General features: G+C 43.1%; 1 protein-coding gene across 2 annotated transcripts in view; it reads right to left on the bottom strand.

Annotated features, from left to right (window-relative positions):
- The window catches only part of GLDC (glycine decarboxylase), a 107,626-nt gene extending 84,620 nt beyond the window's left edge, over positions 1-23,006 (bottom strand). Inside the window, exons 1-3 of one of the 2 annotated variants that reach the window (XM_066257221.1) lie at positions 22,558-22,615; positions 21,931-22,009; positions 19,725-19,777 (exon numbers count right to left, since the gene is read on the bottom strand). In XM_066257221.1, the coding sequence (XP_066113318.1) occupies positions 19,725-19,743 (19 nt within the window). In that variant the 5' untranslated portion in view covers positions 19,744-19,777; positions 21,931-22,009; positions 22,558-22,615. Of the gene's footprint in view, positions 1-19,724; positions 19,778-21,930; positions 22,010-22,557 lie in introns of both variants that reach the window. The other variant, XM_066257220.1, reaches the window with a different exon arrangement.
- Between the last annotated feature and the right edge of the window lie 323 nt (positions 23,007-23,329).

Consider the following 23,329-nt stretch of genomic DNA (forward strand, 5'->3'; position numbering starts at 1 on the left):
AATTGAGGAGCCTGACCAGGCGGTGGTGCAGTGGATAAAACATGGGCCTGGGATGCTGAGGACCCAGGCTAGAAACCCTGAGGTCACCAGCATGAGCGCAGGATCACCAGCTTGAGTGTGGGATCATAGACATGACCCCATGATTGCTGGATTGAGCCCAAAGGTTGCTGAATTAAACACCAACGTTGCTGGCTTGAAGCCCAAGATCGCTGGCATGAGCCCAAGGTAGCTGGCTTGAGCAAGGGGTCATTGGTTCAGGTGGAGCACCTCAGTCAAGACACATATGAGAAAGCAATCAATGAACAACTAAGGTGCTGCAACTATGAGTTAAGGCTTCCCATCTCTCTCCCTTTCTGTCTGTCTGTCTCTCTCTTGTTTAAAAAGAGAGAGAGAGACATGAACCTGTAAAACTTCTGTAAGAAAACATAGGGAGAAACATTCTAGACATTGACCTTGCCAATCATACTTTTGGAGTCCAAAAGCACAAAACACAAAAATAGGTAAGTGGGACTAATTCAAACTAAAAACTTCTGCAGAGCAAAAAACAAAACAAAACAATAACAATGAACAGAGTTATAAAAGTGAAAGTATAGTAAAGCAGTATTTGAGGAGATATGCAAGTACAGCATCCTTAGGAACAATCATTCAAGAAATCCAACCACTTCCCAAAGTCTTAGGGCAAGTAATTGGAAAGCCCAGTAGAAGGGGAGATTAATCAGCAGTTTGGGCAGGCACATGATTCAGGAAGGCCAGCAGGCACATGACTCAGGAAGGCCAGCTTCAGTTAAGATCTTGTGTAAGAGAGACAAGTCCCTGTTCCATAGTGTGCCATGAGGACAAAAGGTCCAGCTCTCAAATGAGAACAGTCTGTGAAGGGCTTTGTCAAATCACAAGTTTAATCTTTGGGAGTAACAGAGCATAGAATAATATGATTTTTCCCTCTACATTACATAAAGATAGATAATTCTATTGGCAGTGTAGACAGATGAGAGGGGAGGTCCTGAAAACAGGGAGATACGGTAGGAGGCCAGCACAATTGTCCAGGAGAGAGATGGGCAAGGGTGTGTTGTAGGTTGAACTGGGTCTTCTAAAATGATGTGTCAAAGCCCTAAGCCCAGACACCTGTGAGTGTGAATTTATTTGTAAACAGGGTTTCACTGATGTTATCAAGTTAAAATGAAGTTGTGCCTAATTCAATGACTGGTGTCCTTACAAGAAAAGGGAAATCTGAACCCAGACCACATACACAGGGAGAGAACCATGTGATCGCAGAACCACTACAGCATCAACAAGCCTTGCTTCTCAAGCTTGACTTTTCCTGTTATACCTCTTTTGAGTGAATCAAAGGTTATAAATAAGTCACAGGCCTGTAATGTACAGCACAGAGAAAACAGTCAATAATGTCATAATAATGTAAGTTATTGTGACAAATGGTTACTAAACTTATCGTGGTCATTTCATAAGGTACGTAAATGTTGAATCAATGTATTGTACACCTGAAACTCATATAATGTATGTTTGCCACTATATTTTAATAAAATAAAACTTTAGAAATGATTTTCATTTTTACTCCTTAAAATATTGGACTGTGGCAAGTGAGTTCATGGAAATTGTGTCATCCAAAGCCTGGGTAGTCCAAGGAAGGTTGTGTGGACAAAGGGGAGAGAGGAAAGAGTTCAGATTTGCCCCAGAGCAAACCCCAAAGCACATTCCTCACACTGTTCCTTCCAACCTGACAAGCAGCTTCCTCCTATTTACAGATCCAATTCCAGTAACTCTCTTCCTTGTGAAGGACAGTGAAACTAAGCAGGCGGGGAAGCTCACAGATGTAGAGATCAGAATGACCAGATGGGAGGGGTATTGGAGGACTGGGTGCAAAAGGTGAGGGATTAAGAAGTACAGACTGGTAGTTACAAAACAGTCACGGGAATGTAAAGTACAGCATAAGGAACATAGACAATATTATTATAATAACTATGTATGGTGCCAGGTGCAAACAGGAAATATTGGTGGGGGAACACTTTGTAAAGTATATGATTATCTAACCACTGTGCTGTACACTTGAAACAAAAAAATAATATTGAATGTACAGTGTAATACAAAAATAAAATTTGAAACAATATATAAAACACTTGGAGACAACATGTCCTTCTCCAGATGCCCACCAGGCAGGGCAGCAGGACACTGCATTGTGGTGCTCTCCAGACCATGAGAGTCCTCAAACTGTCAGGAATCTCAGCCGTAAGTTGTTTCCTGGTGGAAAAAGAAAAACTCCTGATTCTGAACTTATTTACTTTTCTGCCGAGAGCATTGTGTTATGCCCTATGTACTGAGAGCAGAGTTCAACGGCCTTGGCACCGCTCCATACGAATCCGCAGGTGGGTCTCACACTGGGTCTGCTGCTCAGAATTCAGAAAAAAATGCTTCCTCCTTACGTAATTCCACATAAGAGCCTTTCCAACAGCGACTCCCTTGTCACACGCACCTAAAATATCAAGGAGAACTTTTTCCAACCAACTCTTCCACCAGGTAAATAACTAGGTAATTTTAAGTTCTCATATACGTGAATTTTGACAAGAACTATAAAAATATCATTAGAATGGCAGGCAGGCTCTATGGATCAAGATACTTGTTCTACCTAGGCACACACATGTACACATTGTTCCCCATCCTCAACTCATTGCCCCAAAGACATTTTGATATTTTTTTGCCTCAATTATATAGAAATATGTATACATGCTTTACTTTTCCTTTTTTGATAATCTAAAAAATTACATCTAAGTTTCCACAGTTGTAATACAAATAAATAATATAATAATTAATAAATAATAATATAAGAGTAAACTGTTTCAGGTACTCACAACTGCAAACCTACTTTTACCAAGCTCTGTATTATTTTGCCATTTATATTTAAATATATATATATATATATGCATATGCTGTACATTAACAGAATACCTCTGGCTAACTCTCAAGAATCTGATAATTGGGAAGGAGTCTTGCTTTTCCTGGTGTATCTTTTTGTGTTTTTGAATTTTGGACAATGTGCCTATGTTATTTATTCAAAAATGTAAGTTAAATTAAAAAGCTATACCCAGAACAAAATCCTCTCTGTGAAATATATGGGTACAGACACCTATCAGTCCCCACAGTGGCTGGTTATTCAAAGCACATTTTCTGAACAGCCCAGCAGAACCCAGCACAGAGCAGCCACTCACCCAGCATCAGGGCCTCTCTCCCAATTCCTGCCCTGAGTGTGCTTGGCAAGACTCTTGGAAAAATTCTCCAAAGAAATCATCAGGACTGGAAACCAACATGCTCATATTTGAATTTTCCCAGAAAAGCCTGTTTCTATCAGAGGCTAAAGGAAAAGATGGGTCCAGAATGTAAGCACAGAGCCTGCCTTGCTAACATGTAGATCCTTGGCTTCAAAGTTGTTCAAGAAACCATGCAGTATGCTTGAGGGTCTCAATCAAAATAGGCCCTAGCTAGTTGGCTCAGGGGTTGAGCATCGGCCTGGTGTGTGGATATCCTGGGTTAGATTCCTGGTTAGGACACAAAGGAGAAATAACCATCTGCTTCTCCAGCCCTCCCCCTCTTGCTTTTTTCTCTCACTCTCTCTTTTCTTCTCCTGAAGCCATGGCTCTATTGGAGCAAGTTGGCCCCAGGTGCTGAAAATGGCTCCATGGCCTCTGCCTCAGGAAGAGTTGGGTTGTTGAGCAACAAAGCAATGCCTCAGATGGGCACAGCATCCCTCCTAGTGGGCTTGCCAGGTGGATCCCATTCGGTGGGCATGCAGGAGTCTGCCTGTGTCTCTGCTCCTCTCACTGAATAAAAAAAAAAAAAAAAAAGATAGGCAGACCATTTTACCAGGATTCTCTGCTTTTCTGAATGGAAGCCAGAATCTGCCTACAAATTCTATCCTAATGTGTAGCCCTCTTTTTTTTCTTTGTTTTTTTTTTCTTTTTAAGTGAGAGAGAGAGAGAGAAAGGGACAGACAGGAAGGGAAAGAGATGAGAAGCATCAATTCTTCACTGTGGCACCTTAGTTGTTCATTAATTGCTTTCTCATATGTGCTTTGATAGGGGAGAGGGGGTGGGGGGGTTGAGGGGGGATGCTTCAGCTGAGCCAGTGACCTTTGGGCATCAAGCCAGTGGCCATGGGGTCATGTCTGTAATCCCACACTCAAGCTGGATGAGCCCATGCTCAAGCCAGGGACCTAGGGGTTTCAACCGTGGGTCCTCAGTGTCCTAGGCAGATGCTCTATCCACTGCACCACCTCATGGTCAGGCTGTGTAGCCTTTTTGTAACATCCCCATATCTTTTGCAGCACCCCTTTCCCTCTCCATGACAGCCTGACTTAACAGCCTGATATAACTCTACTTATCCAGAGCCCAAACCTTACTCTAAGTTTCTTTCACCCATAAAGAAGTGTTTCCCAGACAAAGGTTGTGCATCACAGATTTGTTCATTCCAGGAAAGGAAACCATCTGTAAGCTCTGTATAGCGTAGAATAATGACATGGAAAGTGTTTGTATTGAATACCCTTTATAACTGGCAGAGGGGCACCCACCCCATGTGACAGGATGTGGGCAGGTTAGCATCCACATGCCTGAACTGGGGCTCTGACTCCCTGCTCTAATGCAGCCAGGCTCTTCCCCTTCTTCTTGTTCAGTCAATTAACATGCCAACTCCTTCAGCCCCAAAGAACCCTTAGGGGTTACACTCCTCTGCCAAGTACCTCATGATAAAAGGAGCTGAGACATAGCAATTTGTGTTTTGATGGCTTGTTGGTTCCTCATTTCCAAAAACTGTACAGTCCCTATAGCTCTTCCTTCTCTCTTGAAAGATACACAGATTCAAGATCTTTATACCAGCTGCCGAAAAATAAAAACAGCACCCCACCCCACAGTGGGGAAGCAGAAAGCAAGGGTACCATGTTGGTTGGCTATTTATTCCTTGAACTTGGGTCACACTACTTTCTGTGGGGCACCTCCTCCACTGCCTCTCTTCATTCAATCTACGAAAAAATTTAAAAGAAACTTGCAGAGAAATATTACAAATCATAATATTTACCTGGAATACCAGTTGACCTATATAATCAAGTCAAATGATCAGTTTGAAATGAGAATCAGGGTAGAAGTCCTGGAGTATTTTTCTTCTTTGCTGTGTTGTGGGTACATTTTTATGGCCACCAAAGCAAGAACAAAAAGAGAAGGATATGTTCTAAGACTTCAACTCAATCTAGCACACTTGCCAAAAAGAGATAATTTTTTGCCTGGCCTGTAGTGGTACAGTGTATAGAGCGTTGACTTGAAATGCTGAAGTCACCAGTTTGAAACACTGGGCTTACCCAGTGAAGGCACACATGACAAGTAACAACCAAGCAATGAACAACTAAACTGAAACATCTATAGTTCTCACTACCCTCTTCTTCCCTCTCTCTGTAAAATCAATAAATAAAACCTTTAAAAAAGAGAGAGATAATTTTTTTATAGATCAAAGGAATAAGCATATGGAGTATGGAGTCCATTCAGAATTTCTTTTTTTTTCTTTCTTTTTTTTTCTTTTCTGAAGCTGGAAACGGGGAGAGACAGACAGACACCCGCATGCGCCCAACCGGGATCCACCCGGCACGCCCACCAGGGGCGACGCTCTGCCCACCAGGGGGCGATGCTCTGCCCCTCCGGGGCGTCGCTCTGCCGAGACCAGAGCCACTCTAGCGCCTGGGGCAGAGGCCAAGGAGCCATCCCCAGCACTCGGGCCATCTTTGCTCCAATGGAGCCTCGGCTGTGGGAGAGGAAGAGAGAGACAGAGAGGAAGGAGGGGGGGGGTGGAGAAGCAAATGGGCGCTATGTGCCCTGGCCGGGAATCGAACCTGGGTCCCCCGCACGCCAGGCCGACGCTCTACTGCTGAGCCAACCGGCCAGGGCCTCCATTTAGAATTTCAACAACTAAATTATAATCTCTATGTGGGCAGGGGCATAGCAGTTGCTGGGAACATATAGTAGGTGCTGAGAAAATATACATGAATCAAGGTGTTGACTTTTTACACAGAGGGCCAGTTCACTGTCCCTCAGACTGTTGGAGGGCCAGACTATAAAAAAAAACTATGAACAAATCCCTATGCACACTGCACATATCTTATTTTAAAGTAAAAAAACAAAACAGGAACAAATACAATATTTAAAATAAAGAACAAGTAAATTTAAATCAACAAACTGACCAGTATTTCAATGGGAACTATGGGCCTGCTTTTGGCTAATGAGATGGTCAAAATTCACTTGAACTCCCACATACAGCTAGCTTGATATACACAATAATTTACTCATGACAGAATCCATGATGACAAATTAATGCACAAATTGTTCTCACTCCCTAAAAGCATGAGCCTCAGCAAAACATTTGAATATGGAAACTTGCAGCTATTAAGCAAGTTCTGTGAAATAATAAAATGCCTACAATAATTTCAGATTTTCCAAAATTTTGTTTCTTCATTGTTTAATCAGTTAGTGTGTTGATAATATAGACATTGAGAATCCTTACTAAAATTCCTATTTTGCATTTTTATGAAAATACTTTGGGTTTAATAAGTAAAACAACACTAAGAAGTCAAAATAAGATCAGTGACTCACACAACACATGATGGAGACTTATTGAATCAAGGTCCAGTGTCATTTGGTGGGTGCAAAGAGTATATAAGCAACAGAAGTCAAAACAGACCTGCCTGCAAGTAACTCACAACCTCCAAAGTGTAGTAACCACCCCAAAGCTTCTGAGTCGACTCAGAAGTAAGCAGCCCAGAGAAGAGGATGATGTGGGGGCCACTTCCAGTCCAGGAGGCAGTCACAGAGCTTCCATCGCCATGGACTTGCCGGAGTGCTTCACCTGTCTCCCACCCCAGCCAGCCTGTGCTGCTACCAGATCTTGAAATCCTTGGCCTCTTGACTTTGCCGATCTCCAACTTCAGTTAAATTCACTCACCACATTTCTCTATCCTGCTTCCAGGTCACTAAATGATGCTGGGGTGAGGGGACCCTACCAGATCTTACAATTCAAGCTATTCAACCTCAGCAGGTTCCCCATGTAGGTTAGTCTAGGTTCCTCACTACCCTGGTGTTCATAATAGCTCTTCTGAAACTTTCCCTCTTCTCTCTAATGCTCAGTCTTCCCCTTCCTGCCTCTCACTCAGATTATCAGACAGGTAGTTCCTCAATGCCTCCCATCTCGGAGTGTCCTTCCTTATTTCTTCAAATGAACTTTCTTCTCTCTTATGCCTAAGAAAGGTCTGACACTGTGGTCCACAACTCCCTGACTGAAAATTTATCGTCCAGCCTCTTGGATTACTCCAGCTCAGACCACTCTGTCTCCCTCCTTTTGCGTGCTACATTTCCCAACATCATCCTGGTTGCCATTTTCTTCCCCATACTCTATACTCCATCCCTAGGAAATTTCACTCATTCCTATGAATCCATTCAGAAGACTCATGACATCTGTAACTCCACCTCTTATATTTCTCTTCAGCCCTTGACTCATTTCCAACTATTGCTTCAACTTTCCCAAATGATTTTCCACGAGCACCTCAAACTCAATTCTGTTCAAACATGACTCAATCTCACCTTCTTCCAGGACCTTCCACTTCTTCCTATTCCCTCATCACCATCACCCCAAGACACTCCGCCTAGAAAGCGACTGAGAGTCACACCTGCTGCTCCTCTGGGTCAACCACCATATTTGTACAGAAACTATGCTTCCCACAGGCTGCTCCCAGCCAATTACTAAGCCCAGTAGGAAAACTAATGCAGACCCATTTTTGTAAGATACAAAACTTCTTCCATGGGCAACTTTAGCTTGAGGACTCCTGTTTGTATTGATCAAACTTTATTTATCTGTGCTGCAGTCTAAGATTGTTTTTCCTACCCAATCCTCCTTCCATTTGTCTCCCCTCCTTCCACCAAGATCAGCATTACATGATGGTCTAAAGTAGGGGTCCCCAAACTTTTTACACAGGGGGCCAGTTCACTGTCCCTCAGACTGTTGGAGGGCTGGACTATAAAAAAAAAACTATGAACAAATCCCTATGCACACTGAACATATCTTATTTTAAAGTAAAAAAACAAAACAGGAACAAATACAATATTTAAAATAAAGAACAAGTAAATTTAAATCAACAAACTGACCAGTATTTCAATGGGAACTATGGGCCTGCTTTTGCCTAATGAGATGGTCAATGTACAGTTCCATATTTGTCACTGCTAGCCATAACAAGTGATATGACACGCTTCCAGAGCCATGACGCGTGTGTCCTGTGCTCCTCTCACTGACCACCAATAAAGAGGTGCCCCTTCCGGAAGTGCGGCGGGGGCTGGATAAATGGGCTCAGGGGGACGCATGCAGCCCGCGGGCTGTAGTTTGGGGATCCCTGGTCTAAAGGCTCCCCTGCCTTCTCCTGCTCCTACCCCCAATACATTTCTTGTATTTCTAATATTGTCTTGGTGACTGCTTCCTGGTAAACCTGAACTAAGGTGCTTTTAACATCTCACCTCTAATCTCTGCAGCAATCTCTCAGTTTACCTCCTTGCTGCTGACCTCAGAGGCACTCTGTAAACTGTGTTGGATCATGTGACTTCCCTCTGTAATAACTGTAAATGTCTCCCCATTATGTAAAAGAAAACAAATCCTTTATCAGGGTTCTGAGCCCTCCATACCTTGCTTGCTATGACTCTCTGCAGCCTAGTGTTCTATACACCGTCTCTCAAATAACCATGTGCATCAACACTTCTATGCTTCTGCTCATGCCATAACTCCAACCAAACCATTCATCTTATCTTCAGACCTCTAGAGCTACTAAATATTTATCTCCCTATCAGTTGTAATCTATACTCTCTTGGATCATATATTCATCATCTTTTACCTCCTTACTCTTGTACTCTCAGTGCCTTAAACAGTATCTTATCTTCCATAGAAGCCTCTCAATAAATGAGGAATGAAAGGAGATAAAGAAAGTTGTAAAAATAGATTTGTTAATAGCATAAAATTCAATAGTGACAAAGATGAGTAGTGTAGGGAATTTAATATCTATATGGACAAATAGTCCTATGTACCTAATGGTCCTCAAGAGTAACACTATATTTACAATACAATATAATTGATTTCAATGAATATTTTTTAAAGTTAAATAAAACTCAATTTAATATAGGAAGTGTGCTAATTTAGATAAATGTGGTAGTTTTAAAAATATATATCTGCAGCCCTGGCCAGGTAGCTCAGTTGGTTAGAGTGTTACCTTGATATGCCAAGGTTTGTGGGTTCAATCGCTGGTCAGGGCACATACTAGAATCAACTAATAAATGCATTAATAAGTGGAACAACAAATTGATGTTTTTTTCTCTCTCTCTCCTTTCCTCTCTCTAAAATCAATACATATAAAAAAATTAAACAAACAAAAAATATGCCTGCAAGTGATATTTAGGGCTGTGAAACTATTCTTTATAATACTATAACAGTAGATACATGTCATTATACATTTTTCCAAACCCATAGAATGTACAACACGAAGAGTGAATAGTAATATAAACTATGGACTTTAGGCAATGATGTGTAATGTAGGTATCAGTTGAAACTCTTATGGAAGACATGGATAATGAGAGAGGCTATGCATATGTGAGGGTGAAGAGTGTATGGATGGTGGCACAGTGGACAGAGCATCAACCTGGGATGCTGAGGTCCTAGGTTCAAAACCCCAAGGTCGCCAGCCTGAGCATGGGCTCATTTGACTTGAGTGCAAGGTCACTGGCTTGAGTGTGGAATCATTGATGGTCCCATTGTCTCTGGCTTGAGCCCAAAGATTGCTGACTTGAGCCCAAGGTTGCTGGTTTGAGCAAGGGGTCACTGGCCTGGCTAGAGTCCTCCATTTAAGGCACATATGAAAAAGCAATCATGAACAACTAAGGTGCCACAACAAAGAATTTATGTTTCTCAACTTTCTCCCTTCCTATCTGTCTGTCTGTCTCTTTCTCTCTCTTGATCTCACTATTATATATGTGTGTGTGTATGTGTGTGTGTGTGTCTGTCTGTAATTTTTACACTCCTCACTTCAAAAGGTGGAAACTAATTGCCATTCTCTTGGGTCATAATTAGTGACTAACTCTAATGAGTAGAATATGGTGTGAGTGATGCTATAGGACTCCTAAGGCAAGATCATAAAAAGAATAGCTTCTGCCCGGCTTTCCTGCTCTCTAGAATCACTGGTCTGCAGGACTCCAGCTGCCATGTTATAAGGACATTCAAGCAGCCTGTAGAGTTACCCATGTGAGAAGGTGCTAAGGCTGTTCACTAATGACCAGCACACACAAATAAAATTTAAAAAAAAATAAGTAGATAAACTTTTATCCACTCACCATGGGAAAAAAAAAGAGAGGACCCAAATAAATAATAGCAGAAATAAAAGAGGAGAAGTAACAGCTGGCTCCACAGAAATACAAGAAATTAAAAAAATATATTATAAACAACTCTATGCCAACAAATTATACAATCTGGATGAAATGCATAAATTCCTAGAAACAAACAATCTTCCAAAACTGAATCAGGAAGAATCAGAGAATCTGTGTAGACAGATTACAGCCAGTGAAATTGAACCAGTAATCAAAACACTCCCAAAATATAAAAGTCCTGGACTGGATGGCTTCACACAAGAATTTTACCAAACATTCAAAGAAGAACTGACACCTATTCTTCTCAAATGATTCTGGAAAATTCAAGAGGAGAGAAGCCCCCCCCCCCGCCCAGTTCTTTCACAAGGCCAGCATGATCCTAACTGTAAAACCAGATAAAGATACTACAAAGAAAGAAAGTCATAGGCCAATATCCCTAGTAAGCATAGATGCAAAAATTTTCAACAAAATATAACAAACCAGATTCCAGCAATATATTGAAAAGATCATACCATGATGAAGTGGTATTTATTCCAGTGATGCAAAGTTGGTACAATATCCACAAATCAATAAATGTGATTCACTACATAAACAAAATGAAAGAAACAAAAAATAAATAAATAAAAACCACATGACTATATCATTCGATGCAGAAAAGCATTTGATAAAACCCAGCTTCCATTTATGATAAAAACTCTTATCAGAGTGGGAATAGAGAGAATATACCTCAACAGAATGAAGGTCACATACAACAAATTCATAGTCAATATCATATTCAACTAAACTAAAAGCATTTCCATTAAGATGGGGAACAAGCAGAGGTGAAATTCAGCAGGTTCGCACTTTTTTTTTTAACAAGAGAGAGACAAAGAGACAGAGAGAGAAAGGGATAAACAAAGAGACAGGAAGAGAGAGAACTGAGAAACATCAATTCTTTGTTGCAGCACTTTAGTTGTTTATTGATTGCTTTCTCATATATGCCTTGACCCAGGGGGCTCCAGCTGAGCCGGTGACCCCTTACTCAAGCCAAGGACACTGGGCTCAAACCAGCAAGCTTGGGGTCATGTTTATGACCCCACACCCAAGACATCAATCCCGCACTCAAGCTGGTGAGCCTGTGCTCAAGCCAGATAAGTCTGCACTCAAGCCAGTGACCCCTGGGTTTCAAACCTGGGTCTTCAGTGTCCCAGGTCAACACTCTATCCACTGCACCACTGCCTGGCAGCAATATTGTTTAAAAATATACCGGTATCTCCTCAGGCAAGGGAAACAAAAGAAAAAATAAACAAATGTGACTATATCAAACTAAAAAAATTTTGCAGAGCAAAGGAAATAATCAACAAAATGAAAAGAGAACCTACTTAATGGGAGAACATATTTGTCAATGATACATCTGATAAGGGGTTAACATAAAAAAAATTATAAAAAACTCATAAAACTCAACACCAAAAAAACAAACAATCCAGTTAAAAAATAGGCACTGGAGCCCTGGCCAGATTGTTCAGGGGACAGAGCATCATTTCAGCATACCCAGGTTGTGGGTTCAATCTCCAGTCAGAGCATGTATGAGAAGCAATCAATGGGTGCACAACTAGGTAGAACAGCAAATTGATGTTTCTCTCTCTCTCTCTCTTTCCCTCTCTCAAATTAATGAAAAAAATTTTAAAGAAAAATGTATGCCTGACCTGTGGTGGTTTGGCAGATAGATAGGAGCGTCAACATGGAACACTGACGTCACCAGTTCAAAACCCCAGGCTTGCCCAGTCAAGGCACACACAAGAAGCAATCAATGAACTAAAGTAAAGCAGCTATGATCTTTCTCCCTCTTTCCTTCTCTCTAAAATCAATAAATAAAATCTTTATAAATAAGTTAATTAATGATAAAAATGGGCAAAGAACCTGAATAGAAACTTCTCCAAAGAGGACATACAGATGACCAATAGAAATACAAAGATACTCAACATCACTAATAACCAGAGAAATGCAAATTAAAACCACAATAAGCCTGACCAGGTGGTGGCACAGTGGATAGGGCATCAGACTGGGATGCAGAGGACCTAGGTTCGAGACCCAGAGGTCACCAGCTAGAGCGCAGACTCATCTGGCTTAAGCAAAAAGCTCACCAGCTTGGACCCAAGGTCACTGGCTCGAGCAAGGGGTTACTAAGTCTACTGAAGGCCTGCAGTTAAGGCACATGTGAGAAAGCAGTCAATGAACAACTAAGGTGTCTCAATGAAAAACTGATGATTGATGCTTCTCATCTCTCTCCGTTCCTGTCTGTCAGTCCCTATCTATCCCTCTCTCTGTTCCTGTAAAAAGAAAAACAAACCCACAATAAGATATCACCTTAACCTGTTAGAATAGCTATCATAAATAAATCAACAAATGACAAGTGTTGGGGAAGGTGTGAGGGGGAGGGAAGGAAGCCCTGTAAAAAGATTACAATCTACAATGGAACCAGAAGATATGAAATGGAGAATCTCCCCCTCAGAAGAATGGAACTTGAGAACTTAGTGACTGATTTCCCATAAATGCCTGCCCTCCAGAAGATCAAGACTTACCTCCTGACCAATGACCTGGCTGCTTGGACTCTGGCTTAACTTCCCCTTATTTGTGCTGCTTGCCCATAAATCCAGCCTGCCCTAAACCCTCAAGGGACTGAACTCAACTGTGGCTTGATACTTCATGTTTCCTAAATGGCAATTTTTCTGCCATTCATTCCCAATATACTAAAATTTCTGGTAACTGGAGCTTCAGTTTACCTTCTTATTTAGGTTGGCTGTCCAAACATCTTAATGCTAAAAGTAATTGTTGGTCAAATAAGTTTGCAAATATGATGTATATGTTTGCTCGCTTATAGTTTGCATTGGGTGTGGGAGACAGGCTGTAAGCTTGCCCGGTGTGAGCTAGGATTAAAGGTAATGGCCTAGGCCCTGGCCGGTTGGCTCAGCGGTACAGCGTCGGCCTGGTGTGCGGGGGACCCGGGTTCGATTCCCGGCCAGGGCACATAGGAGAAGCGCCCATTTGCTTCTCCACCCCCTCCCCTCCTTCCTCTCTGTCTCTCTCTTCCCCTCCCACAGCCAAGGCTCCATTGGAGCAAAGATGGCCTGGGCGCTGGGGATGGCTCCTTGGCCTCTGCCCCAGGTGCTAGAGTGGCTCTGGTTGTGGCAGAGCGACGCCCCGGAGGGGCAGAGCATTGCCCCCTGGTGGGCAGAGTGTTGCCCCTGGTGGGCGTGCCGGGTGGATCCCGGTCGGGCGCATGCGGGAGTCTGTCTGACTCTCTCTCCCCGTTTCCAGCTTCAGAAAAAAAAAAAAAAAAAGGTAATGGCCCACCAGTTCTTGGCTCCATTGTTTCATTACCATCTGTCCGAATCAAATGTGAACCTACAAGAGCCAGGCAGCTGTAATGGTGGCTGTGGCTACTGTCATTACATTTGGCATAGTTAGCAGTATTTGGATCAAATCGATATGGAGCCACTAACACCTCTGAGCAGTGAAGTAAAGGACTAGCTGCTGTTATGGTTCCCCATGGCTTTCCTTTTGAGGACTGTAGGCTGGCTGACTTTTACAGCCATGCATGAGGAAATTGAGAGCTCTGTGGAAGAGTCTGCCTGGGACCTGCAAACCAAGCAGTGGAAGGAGCTGGAGCAAGCACTGGAGAAGAAGGCTGACCAGGTTATGAGATTCACCTGGAAATGGAGCAAGTGCTGGAGAAGGAATCACAGGTGTGTGAGTTGCAGATTGCCCTGGAGATTGCCCAGAGCCAACTGTGGCAGGAGGCCGGGGCTGAGGTGGAGCCTGGGCTGCAAGGCTTATGGGGCAGCAGGCAGTGGCAGCCCAGGGCTCGAACCTGATGGTGGGAGCTGACATTTCCAGCTCCTCTACTGAGGATGAGAAGACTGAAGATGCCGTCTGCAGTCTCCAGAGCCCAGCAGCAAGGAGTACCTACTACACCCCTGGTAGGTCCACGAGTTGGGGACATAGGGGTGAATGCCATTATGACCTCCAGAGCAGAGATGGAAATGCTGACTGCCATTGCCATGTGCTCCTCCTTGGGACAGTGTAAGACCTGCCAGGACGGCAAGGATGGGGGCAGAGGCATCTGAGGACACTTTGTACTTTTGGCAAAGTGCTCAAATAGTGGTGAAATGTACCTTTGTAATTGTCAAAATTGTATGATTTGTGCATTGTTGTAATTTGTGTAATGTGCCTAATTTCCTTGTGCGGTAATACCTGTGCTTTAGATTGTAAAGTGAGCAAAAGGGGTGGAATGTTGGTCAAAGAAGTTTGCAAATATGATGTATGTCTGCTTGCTTATAGTTTGCATTGGGTGTGGGGGACAGGCTGTAAGCTCACAAGTTCCTTATAGCCTAAGGCTTAGTTTTAAGACCAAGCCTTTCCCACCCTTTTAATTCTAAGATCTTAGCTCACAAGGTCCTTATAGCCTAAGGCAGGGGTCTCAAACTCAACTCAGCATGTGGGCCGCAGAGCAAGATCACAGCCGTTCAGCGGGCCGCACTAGGTCTAAAAAAGGCAACTGTTACGCAACACTTTTCTTACTGCAGTTGAAAACAAAACAAAAAAATCAGTACAACAAGCACAATCGTAAATGCAGTTTACTCAGTGTCACAAAACAACCAGAAACTGTAGTTCGCATCACAACTGCTGTTAACTAAGCTAATATCTAGCTAGGATGATAGAGAAATGAAAAATACAAGTAGGCCCCTAGGCTTACTTAATTTTATCCAAAATATTTTGAACTTCGTGGATTAGTCTGCGGGCCACACAAAATTGTTCGGCGGGCTGCATGCGGCCCGCAGGCCGTGAGTTTGAGACCCCTGGCCTAAGGCTAAGTTTTAAGACTGAGCCTTCCCACCCTTTTAATACTAAGATATTTTCAACACCCTTCTGATACTAAGATCTTCTCAAAACTAAGCTTTTCCCCACACCCTTGACTGTTGCATGATGTGGGGTGGTGCACTCTTATGAGGAATCTCATTTATGCCTCAGATAAGTGGCTTTGTATCAGAGATTTTCTTATTTGTATATTGGCTTAAAGCAGCGGTAGTCAACCTGGTCCCTACCGCCCACTAGTGGGCATTCCAGCTTTCATGGTGGGCGGCAGCGGAGCAACCAAAGTATAAATAAAAAGATAGATTTAACTATAGTAAGTTATTTTATAAAGATTTATTCTGCCAAACTTAGCAAAAATCCAACATAAAGTACTTGGTAAGTAATTATTATATGCTTTAACTTGCTGTAACTCTGCTTTGTAAATTTTATAAAGTAAAGTTTCTTCTCTACTTTATAAATCACCATTACTGTGGAACCCGTGGGCAGTTAGAAAATTTTACTACTAACAGAGATACAAAAGTGGGCAGTAGGTATAAAAAGGTTGACTACCCCTGGCTTAAAGGTTTTAATTTCTACACTATAAAATAAGGCAGACCAGGGGCTCTCTCTCTCTCAGATCCTGCCACCAATCAGCATTGCAGGGGAGAGGCAGCCAAGATGGCAGAATGCTCAAGGAGATGCCAGTTTGTACAGAGAGAAGAAGATGGGGAATGGAGGTGAATAAGGCTGGTGAGGTACAAACCTTTGATTCTAGGAAACTCAGATCAGTCAGGGGCTTTGGGAGCCATGAATGGAAAGGGAAGTGTTTTCCCACTGTGTGTATTTCTTGCCCGCCGAGTGCAAACTAGGATTAAAGATAGTGGCCCATGAGTTCTTGACTCCACTGTTTCATTACCATCTGTCCGAATCAAATGCGAACCTGCACGAGTCAGGCGCCTGTGATGGTGGCCGTGGCTACTGGCTTTACAGTAATACATTATAAAGACTAAGATTTCTAGTTTGGTGCTCTAAATTTAAAAAGGAAGGGGGAATTATTATAATTTATTTTCAGCTTCATTTATTTTATAATAAATATTTTTAGTTCTCCACTTCTATCAGAAATATACTACCAAAGAACTACTTCAATAGTATAATAGAAATATATTTAATACTTGCCTTTGAATCTCCTGAGTAATAGGAGTCCTATGTTATTCATATAAGCCCTTTGATCACATTTGAATTTCTGCTACTGAAGTGACTTAGTGTGTGGTCCTTACTTGGTTTCAGAATAGGGCTGATCATCAGAAAGGCCATGTGATTAGAGTATTGGAATTTTCAGCCCCACCCTCAGCCCTCTGGAAAGGGGAAGAGAGGAAAGGTTCAGATTTATTTATTTATTTATTTATTTTAGTGAAAGACAGAGAGAGAGAGAGACAGGAAAGGAGAGAGGTGAGCAGCAACAACTAGTAGTTGAGGCACTTTAGTTGTTCATTGATTGCTTTCTCATACATGCCTTGACCAGGGGGCTCCACCTGAGCCAATAACCCCTTCCTCAAGCCAGTGATTTTGGGCCTCAAGCCAGCAACCATGAGGCCATGTCTATGATCCCAAACACTCAAGCTGGTGACCCCACACTCAAGTTGGACACCTTGGGGTTTGGAAGCTGGGTCCTCAGCATCCCAGGCCCATGCTCTATCCACTGCACCACTGCCTGTTCCAGCTTCAATGATAGATTTAATGAATTTCTGGGATGGCTGCAGGGAGGGTGGCCCATCTCAGTTCCACAAGGACAGAAGCTCCTGTACTCAGGACCCTTCCAGACCTTATCCTATGTACCTCATTGTTTCAGCATCCACTTGTATCTTTTATAATACCCTTTTTAATAAACTGATAAAGTTCAGGTAAAGTTTCTCTGAGTTCTGTGAGCCATGCCAGCAAATTAATCAAACCCAAGGAGTGAGTCATGGAAACCTTCAGTTTATCACTTGTTGGTCAGAAGCACAGATGACAACCTGGACTTGCTATGGGCATCTGAAATAGGGGCAGTCTTAGGAGACTGAGTCTGTAATCTATGAGCTCTGATTCTATCTCTAGGTAGAGAGTATCAAAACTGAGTTAAATTGTAGGACACACTGTCGGTATCCTCAAGAATTGCTTGGTGGTATTGAAAAACACTCCAGAATCCCCAAATAATTGACAGCCTAATTATTCTGATAACATTCTATCAAGGATAAGACTGCAACAATACTCAAATACTCAGAGATTTACGCTTTTGCACATTGTATTTTGCCATTTTCTTTTTCAGAATGAAAGTATTACCTTTTTTACTTGAGTTGTTTTTATAACATACACACACAAAAACATTGTCAATGTAAAGATATTGTCTTTGCTTCTAACAGAAGAAAGATGTATTTTAACTCTTTACATTGTTTCAGAAATCCCTGTTTTCCTATCCAACTTCATATCATTTCTGAAGAGTAAGAGCATTTTATTCATAGTTCTCATGGCACCTAAAACTTTTTAACTTTCTGACTTACTTTATATTACAAAGGTAAGATGGAAGCTTCTTTAGGATAGTGACTATATTTATTCATATATCTATCCTCACAGTGCCTTGCACACAACAAATGGCCAATAAACATTTAAAAATCAGGCAATAGATCTGCAAGGGTCTGCCTAACAAAAACTAATGGCAAAAAAAGACAAGATAAACTCTATTGTGAGATATTAAATTAAATAGACGGTGGCCATACTATATATAACCACAGAACTTTCACCTGCATCCTGCAGCAGCCTGCTCTGATAGCCAATCTTTTTAGCTACCACATACCACCCCAGAAGACAGCCTGCTGTAAGAGACTTGCAGAAAGCCAGATTTCTATCTCTAATGACAATCCAGGAAATTGCACAATACTTGCTTTCTCATACATGCCTTGACCAGGGGGCTCCACCTGAGCCAATTACCCCTTCCTCAAGCCAGCGATTTTGGGCTTCAAGTCAGCAACCATGGGGCCATGTCTATGATCCCGTACACTCAAGCTGGTGACCCCACACTCAGGTTGGACACCTTGGGGTTTCGAAGCTGGGTCTGTTCTGACAGCTCAGCTGCTTGGTTCTGGTTGACCACTTTGAACATCAGGCAATTTAGTTTCTCCTCTCTTCTTTCTAAGCATGATCACAATAAGTAATGTGCAATTTTGTGTAAACTTTAAATGCTGCAGCTTCTGTGAAATTATGGACTAGTTCAGTCTGGTTAACTTGAGATGACTTCCCGAAAATATTGCACAGTGAGGCGTATCAGCTAAAAGTGATTGGCTTCATCTTTAAAGTACTTTTTTTTTTTTTGACAGAGAAAGAGAGAGAGTCAGAGAGAGGGACAGATAGGAACAAACAGACAGGAAGGGAAAGAGATGAGAAGCATCAATTCTTCATTGCAGCACATTAGTTGTTCATTGATTGCTTTCTCATATGTGCCTTGACCAGGGGGCTACAGCAGAGCGAGTGAACCCTTGCCCAAACCAGCAACCTTGCGCTCAAGCCAGTGACCTTGGGGTCATGTCTACGATCCCACGCTCAAGCCAGCGACCCTGCACTCAATCTGGTGAGCTCATGCTCAAGCTGGATGACCCTGCACTCAAGCCAGTGACTCGGGGTTTCAAACCTGGGTCCTCCGCGTCCCAGTCTGATGCTCTATTCACTGTGCCACCGCCTGGTCAAGTCATCTTTAAAGTACTTTTAAGTTTTGTATTTATTACAAAATAAAAATATTGATTGTAGAAAATCTAGAAAAAGCAAAGTAACAAAGAGAAAGCTAAAATTATTCATAATGACCATCAAGAGAAACAAATATTTCATCTTACTTTTTTCCCTTGTGTATGTATATAAATGAGGGAAGGGGATTCACTTATAAGATGAAAATGATAAGAGTTTTGAACTGAGTAGCTTTGTTTCTTTCTCTGAAGTATGACTTACTGAGAAGCCAGTGATAATCAAGGTATTCTTTCAAGGCACTTCCTGAAGTGTCCAAGGGGAGAGGGAGGATCTAGCATGACAGATGAACAATCTGTACTTCCCTGATGCTGTCAGGCCATTTTGTTCTGTACAGGCTGGTCTCTCTGCCTGCAGCAACCACCCCCAGCCTTGTCCAGCAGAGCATCACAACTCACCCTCAGTACCCAGCCCTGGTGCTGTACGCTGGCAGCAGGCAGAGTGCTCCCACCTGTGCTCTGAGCATGTTATTGCATTTCCACTGGGGCAGTGGCAAATGGCAGTGATTCTAGTGTGATTGGATTTGTGCACATCTGCAAACTGGATAGTTCAGAAGAGCTAGGACAGAAACTGTCTACTTTGTACACCCACCCCCATGCATAGAACACAGTGAAGGCAGTGTAGACTGGTGGCTGGAGTATGGACAGTGGGGCTGGACTGCCCAGGTAGAAATCTGACTTCACCACTTACCAGCTGTGACCTTGGGCATATTACATGTCTTCTGTGTACCATGGTTTCTTCATCTTTAAAACAGAGGTGATAATGGTATTTATTTCACAATATAACAAGGATTAAATTAATATATATAAGTACTTTACAAAGTGCTCAGTACATGGTAAGCACTACATAAACTCTTGATATTAAGTTAATCATAAGAACTAAACTAAGTATCTCCATGCTGCTTACAGTTTGCATAATCTTTTTGCTCAGCTATGAGGGCACTGAAGACTTATGACTAGCTCTTATTAGTTTTCTCTGCATATGGTAAACAAATATTTGGTCCAGAATTCCTCTCTAACTACAGTAGAACACAGGCATTCATGTGAAACCAGGTTTGGATAATGCTGCTCCACTATTAAATGGAAATGCTACTATTGCAGGTTACCCGTACAAATTTGTTCACCTTATGTGAAAAATATTCATTACTCAAGACATATACACACCTGAGTAAAGCACTGAAGCCTTTCCGATGCATCCTGCCATCCTCCCTAGCTCATGGGACCGTACAATATTTTCTGAGTCACCTCAGACCAGATGGCACAAGCCTCAAATCTCACAGAAGCTGCTGGGTTTAAAGTTTACACTTCAGTTGCTAATTACTTATCAGAAGTTTGCTTCCAAGGAGAGAGAGAAACAGAGACACAGTAGAAATGAAATCCCTCAGTTTTTAAATTATTCAGCTGGAAACAAGTAGCTGTGCTAAAAAAAAGATAGAAAACTTTGACATATTTTCTAGGCTTTAATGCTTTAAAGAGCATCTTATTTTAGATTATACTGTAAAAAGGGCTGACCTAAACATTCTATGACTTTGAAAGTCTCAGAAAGGCATTTATTTGCTCATATATATACCTCAAGCTTGCTTCAAGAATATACAACTCTTCATTCCTAAAACATCCAACAAATCAGGATTCTGATTTTCTCAATTTGAAATAGATAAGATTTCCAGCTATCCCTAGGTCTAAATCAATTCATCAGAAAAAAATGTGCAGAATTTCTTCTATGAACAAGATCCCGGCCATCCGGGGAATTTGTTCAGATCTGAAACCAACAAGAGCAGCAGTCCTCAGTATAGCTTGACTTACATTAGACAGCCTGAGCTGGACCGGCTTCATACTTCAAGTTCTCTACTTTAAAACAAAATAAAGCTTGCATTTTCTATATCCTCTCTGTCCTAAAACCTAAAACAAAACAAACCAATCGACTTCTTTTCATTTGACTTACAGCATCTCTATGATTCAAAACCAGATAACCCCAAGAAAATCCTTTCTTATTATTTTTTTGTTGCTGTTAAAGCTCTTAGGTTCTGCCTGTCCCTTTGACATGTGGGTTTTTGCCCCAGTCCTGGAACACCTCTAACAGGCAGTCTCCAGACCGTTAAAAACATTTTAAATATAAAATAAAAGTCTAAGAAAGCTTATGAGTAAACTAAGCTCTCTGAACCAAGCATTAATCTTATTTGTGTGTTTCTCTACAAAAATCATTCAGACTTTAAAAAGTACTGCTGTCTTTCAGTAGGTATAAATAATAAAATTTGGCTGAGAACAAAGTTATTGTGGTATAATCAAGATTGCAGATTTGATACCTGGTCGGGGCACATAAAAGAACCAACCAAGGAATGCATAAATAAGTGGAACAGCAAAAGTTGATGTTTCTCTCTCTCTCAAATCAATAAATTTCTTTTTTTTAATTAAAAGCTACTGTAGTATAAAGAACAAATATCTAGGTCTCTCCATTTTTTTTGGTGACTTCCCTAGTTGCATGACTGTAGGCAATTTCTTTGTCCCTTCTGAGTCTCTATCCTGATCCACATAGGTGATAACATCTCTCAACCCAAAGGATAAGAGAACCATGATCCGGGTAGGGTGCCTGATTAGTGAGACATCCTCCCACGTGTCTGTGAACAGCCTTCCCCTGGGAAATTTGCACGCATCCCACGGAGCCCTGAGGTAAAGATGTAGAAAGGCGCTGCATCAGCTCGGTCCTAGGATACAAAACTGACTGCCTATGGAACTAAATGTTCCACCCTCTCGCGCCCCTTGAGGCTCCTGTTTTATTTTAAATAAACATAGTTATTCCCGGTCTTGAGCAATCCTAACCTAGAACTGGACTTTCAGAGATCACAAAAGACAAACAGGCCAGAGCAAGCGGCGTCCAGGGCGCCCTCCCGGCCACTTACAAACAGGGTCTTCTATTTTCAAGGGACTTTTCAAACGGATGCTGTCGGGGACCGTCCTCTCCATCAATTCATCAATGCTCTAAAATTAAAACGCAAATCGGTGAACACGAAAGCGAGAGGAAAATGCTTCTTAGTTAAAAGAGTCACCTCTGTGTTTTGCATCTACAAATACTTGTGAGAACCTCATTTAAATCTCCTAATTACGGTTTCTTTTTAAAAAGAAAAGAACAACTTTGAGCAAACTAGAAATCGCTTGGAGGAAAGAAAATAATGAGCAGGGTAGTGACTCTGCCTCACGGGGTTGGACTTAAGTCGGCAACTGGAGTTAATCGGATAAAACAGGAGGTCCTCCTCTTGCAAAGTTAGGGCTCATCAGCAGGGTGACGGACTTGGGTTGAAAAACAAATGATTTTGAGGCGCGAAAAGCGGGTGGAGAAGAAAATAAAAGGGCGAGAGAAAACTGGGGCACCGAGACCGAGCGCGCGGATTCACTTCCACGCCAGGGCCCGGGACCGGGGCGCAGGTCTCACGCGAAGGGAAGAAGAGTTCGGGCGGGGGCGGGAGACCACGCAGGCAGAACCCGGGCTGGGCGCGGTGAGGTCCGGAGGGCTGGGTGGGGGTCCTTACCGCCAGTTTCAGGGCCTTTAGCATCTCCCTCTGGTCTTTGTCCCCAGGTCCGATGTGCCTCCGGGCGAAGTCGTCGTGTCTGGGCAGGAGGCGCTCGAGAAGGCGCGAGGCCCCAGCCCCGCCGCTGTCCCCACCACCGCTACTGTTGCCTCTGCTGTGCAGCGCCCAGTGCTGCCCCACGCCTCCCGCCAGGCGGCCACTGCCCCGGACACCGCCGCCCAGACGCAGCCCCCAGGCCCTGGCGCACGTCTGCATGGTCGCGGCCACAGTCCCCTGCCTGGGACGACAAGAGTCAGTTGCGCTCTCGGCCCCTTTTCAGGTCGCGGTCCCCCCGGTGGAGGCTTTCTCCGGCCTGGAGTCCCTTCCCACAGGATGAGCGGCGCGATAGATGGGAGTATGGTTCGGGGCGATGAATGGGCGCGGCGCTCAGCCTGGACAGGCGCGCGAAGTTGTTGCTCCAAGCGCGGCACCTGCTCCGCACACTTTAAGCGTGACCCTGGGGGCGTGCCGTGGGAATGGGGCCAGCAAACGCCCGGCCAATGGGCGTAGGCGCGGGGGCGGGACAGACCCCACCCCGCCCCCTCCTCCTACCCCCTCACTCGGGCCCCCGCTCCCGGCATCCTCAGTTACTCTCACTCCATCTCTGGCTGGTGGAGACGCTGGGGCGCACCACCTGCGGAGCGCCAGGCTGGGACATCAGTCCTGCGGGATGTGGGTGAACGGCCGGCCGCGGGAGAAGTGCCTAGGGAACTCAGCTGAGAATTCAGAGGCG

Source organism: Saccopteryx bilineata, chromosome 2 (assembly GCF_036850765.1).
Source record: "Saccopteryx bilineata isolate mSacBil1 chromosome 2, mSacBil1_pri_phased_curated, whole genome shotgun sequence".
Taxonomy (NCBI): domain Eukaryota; kingdom Metazoa; phylum Chordata; class Mammalia; order Chiroptera; family Emballonuridae; genus Saccopteryx; species Saccopteryx bilineata.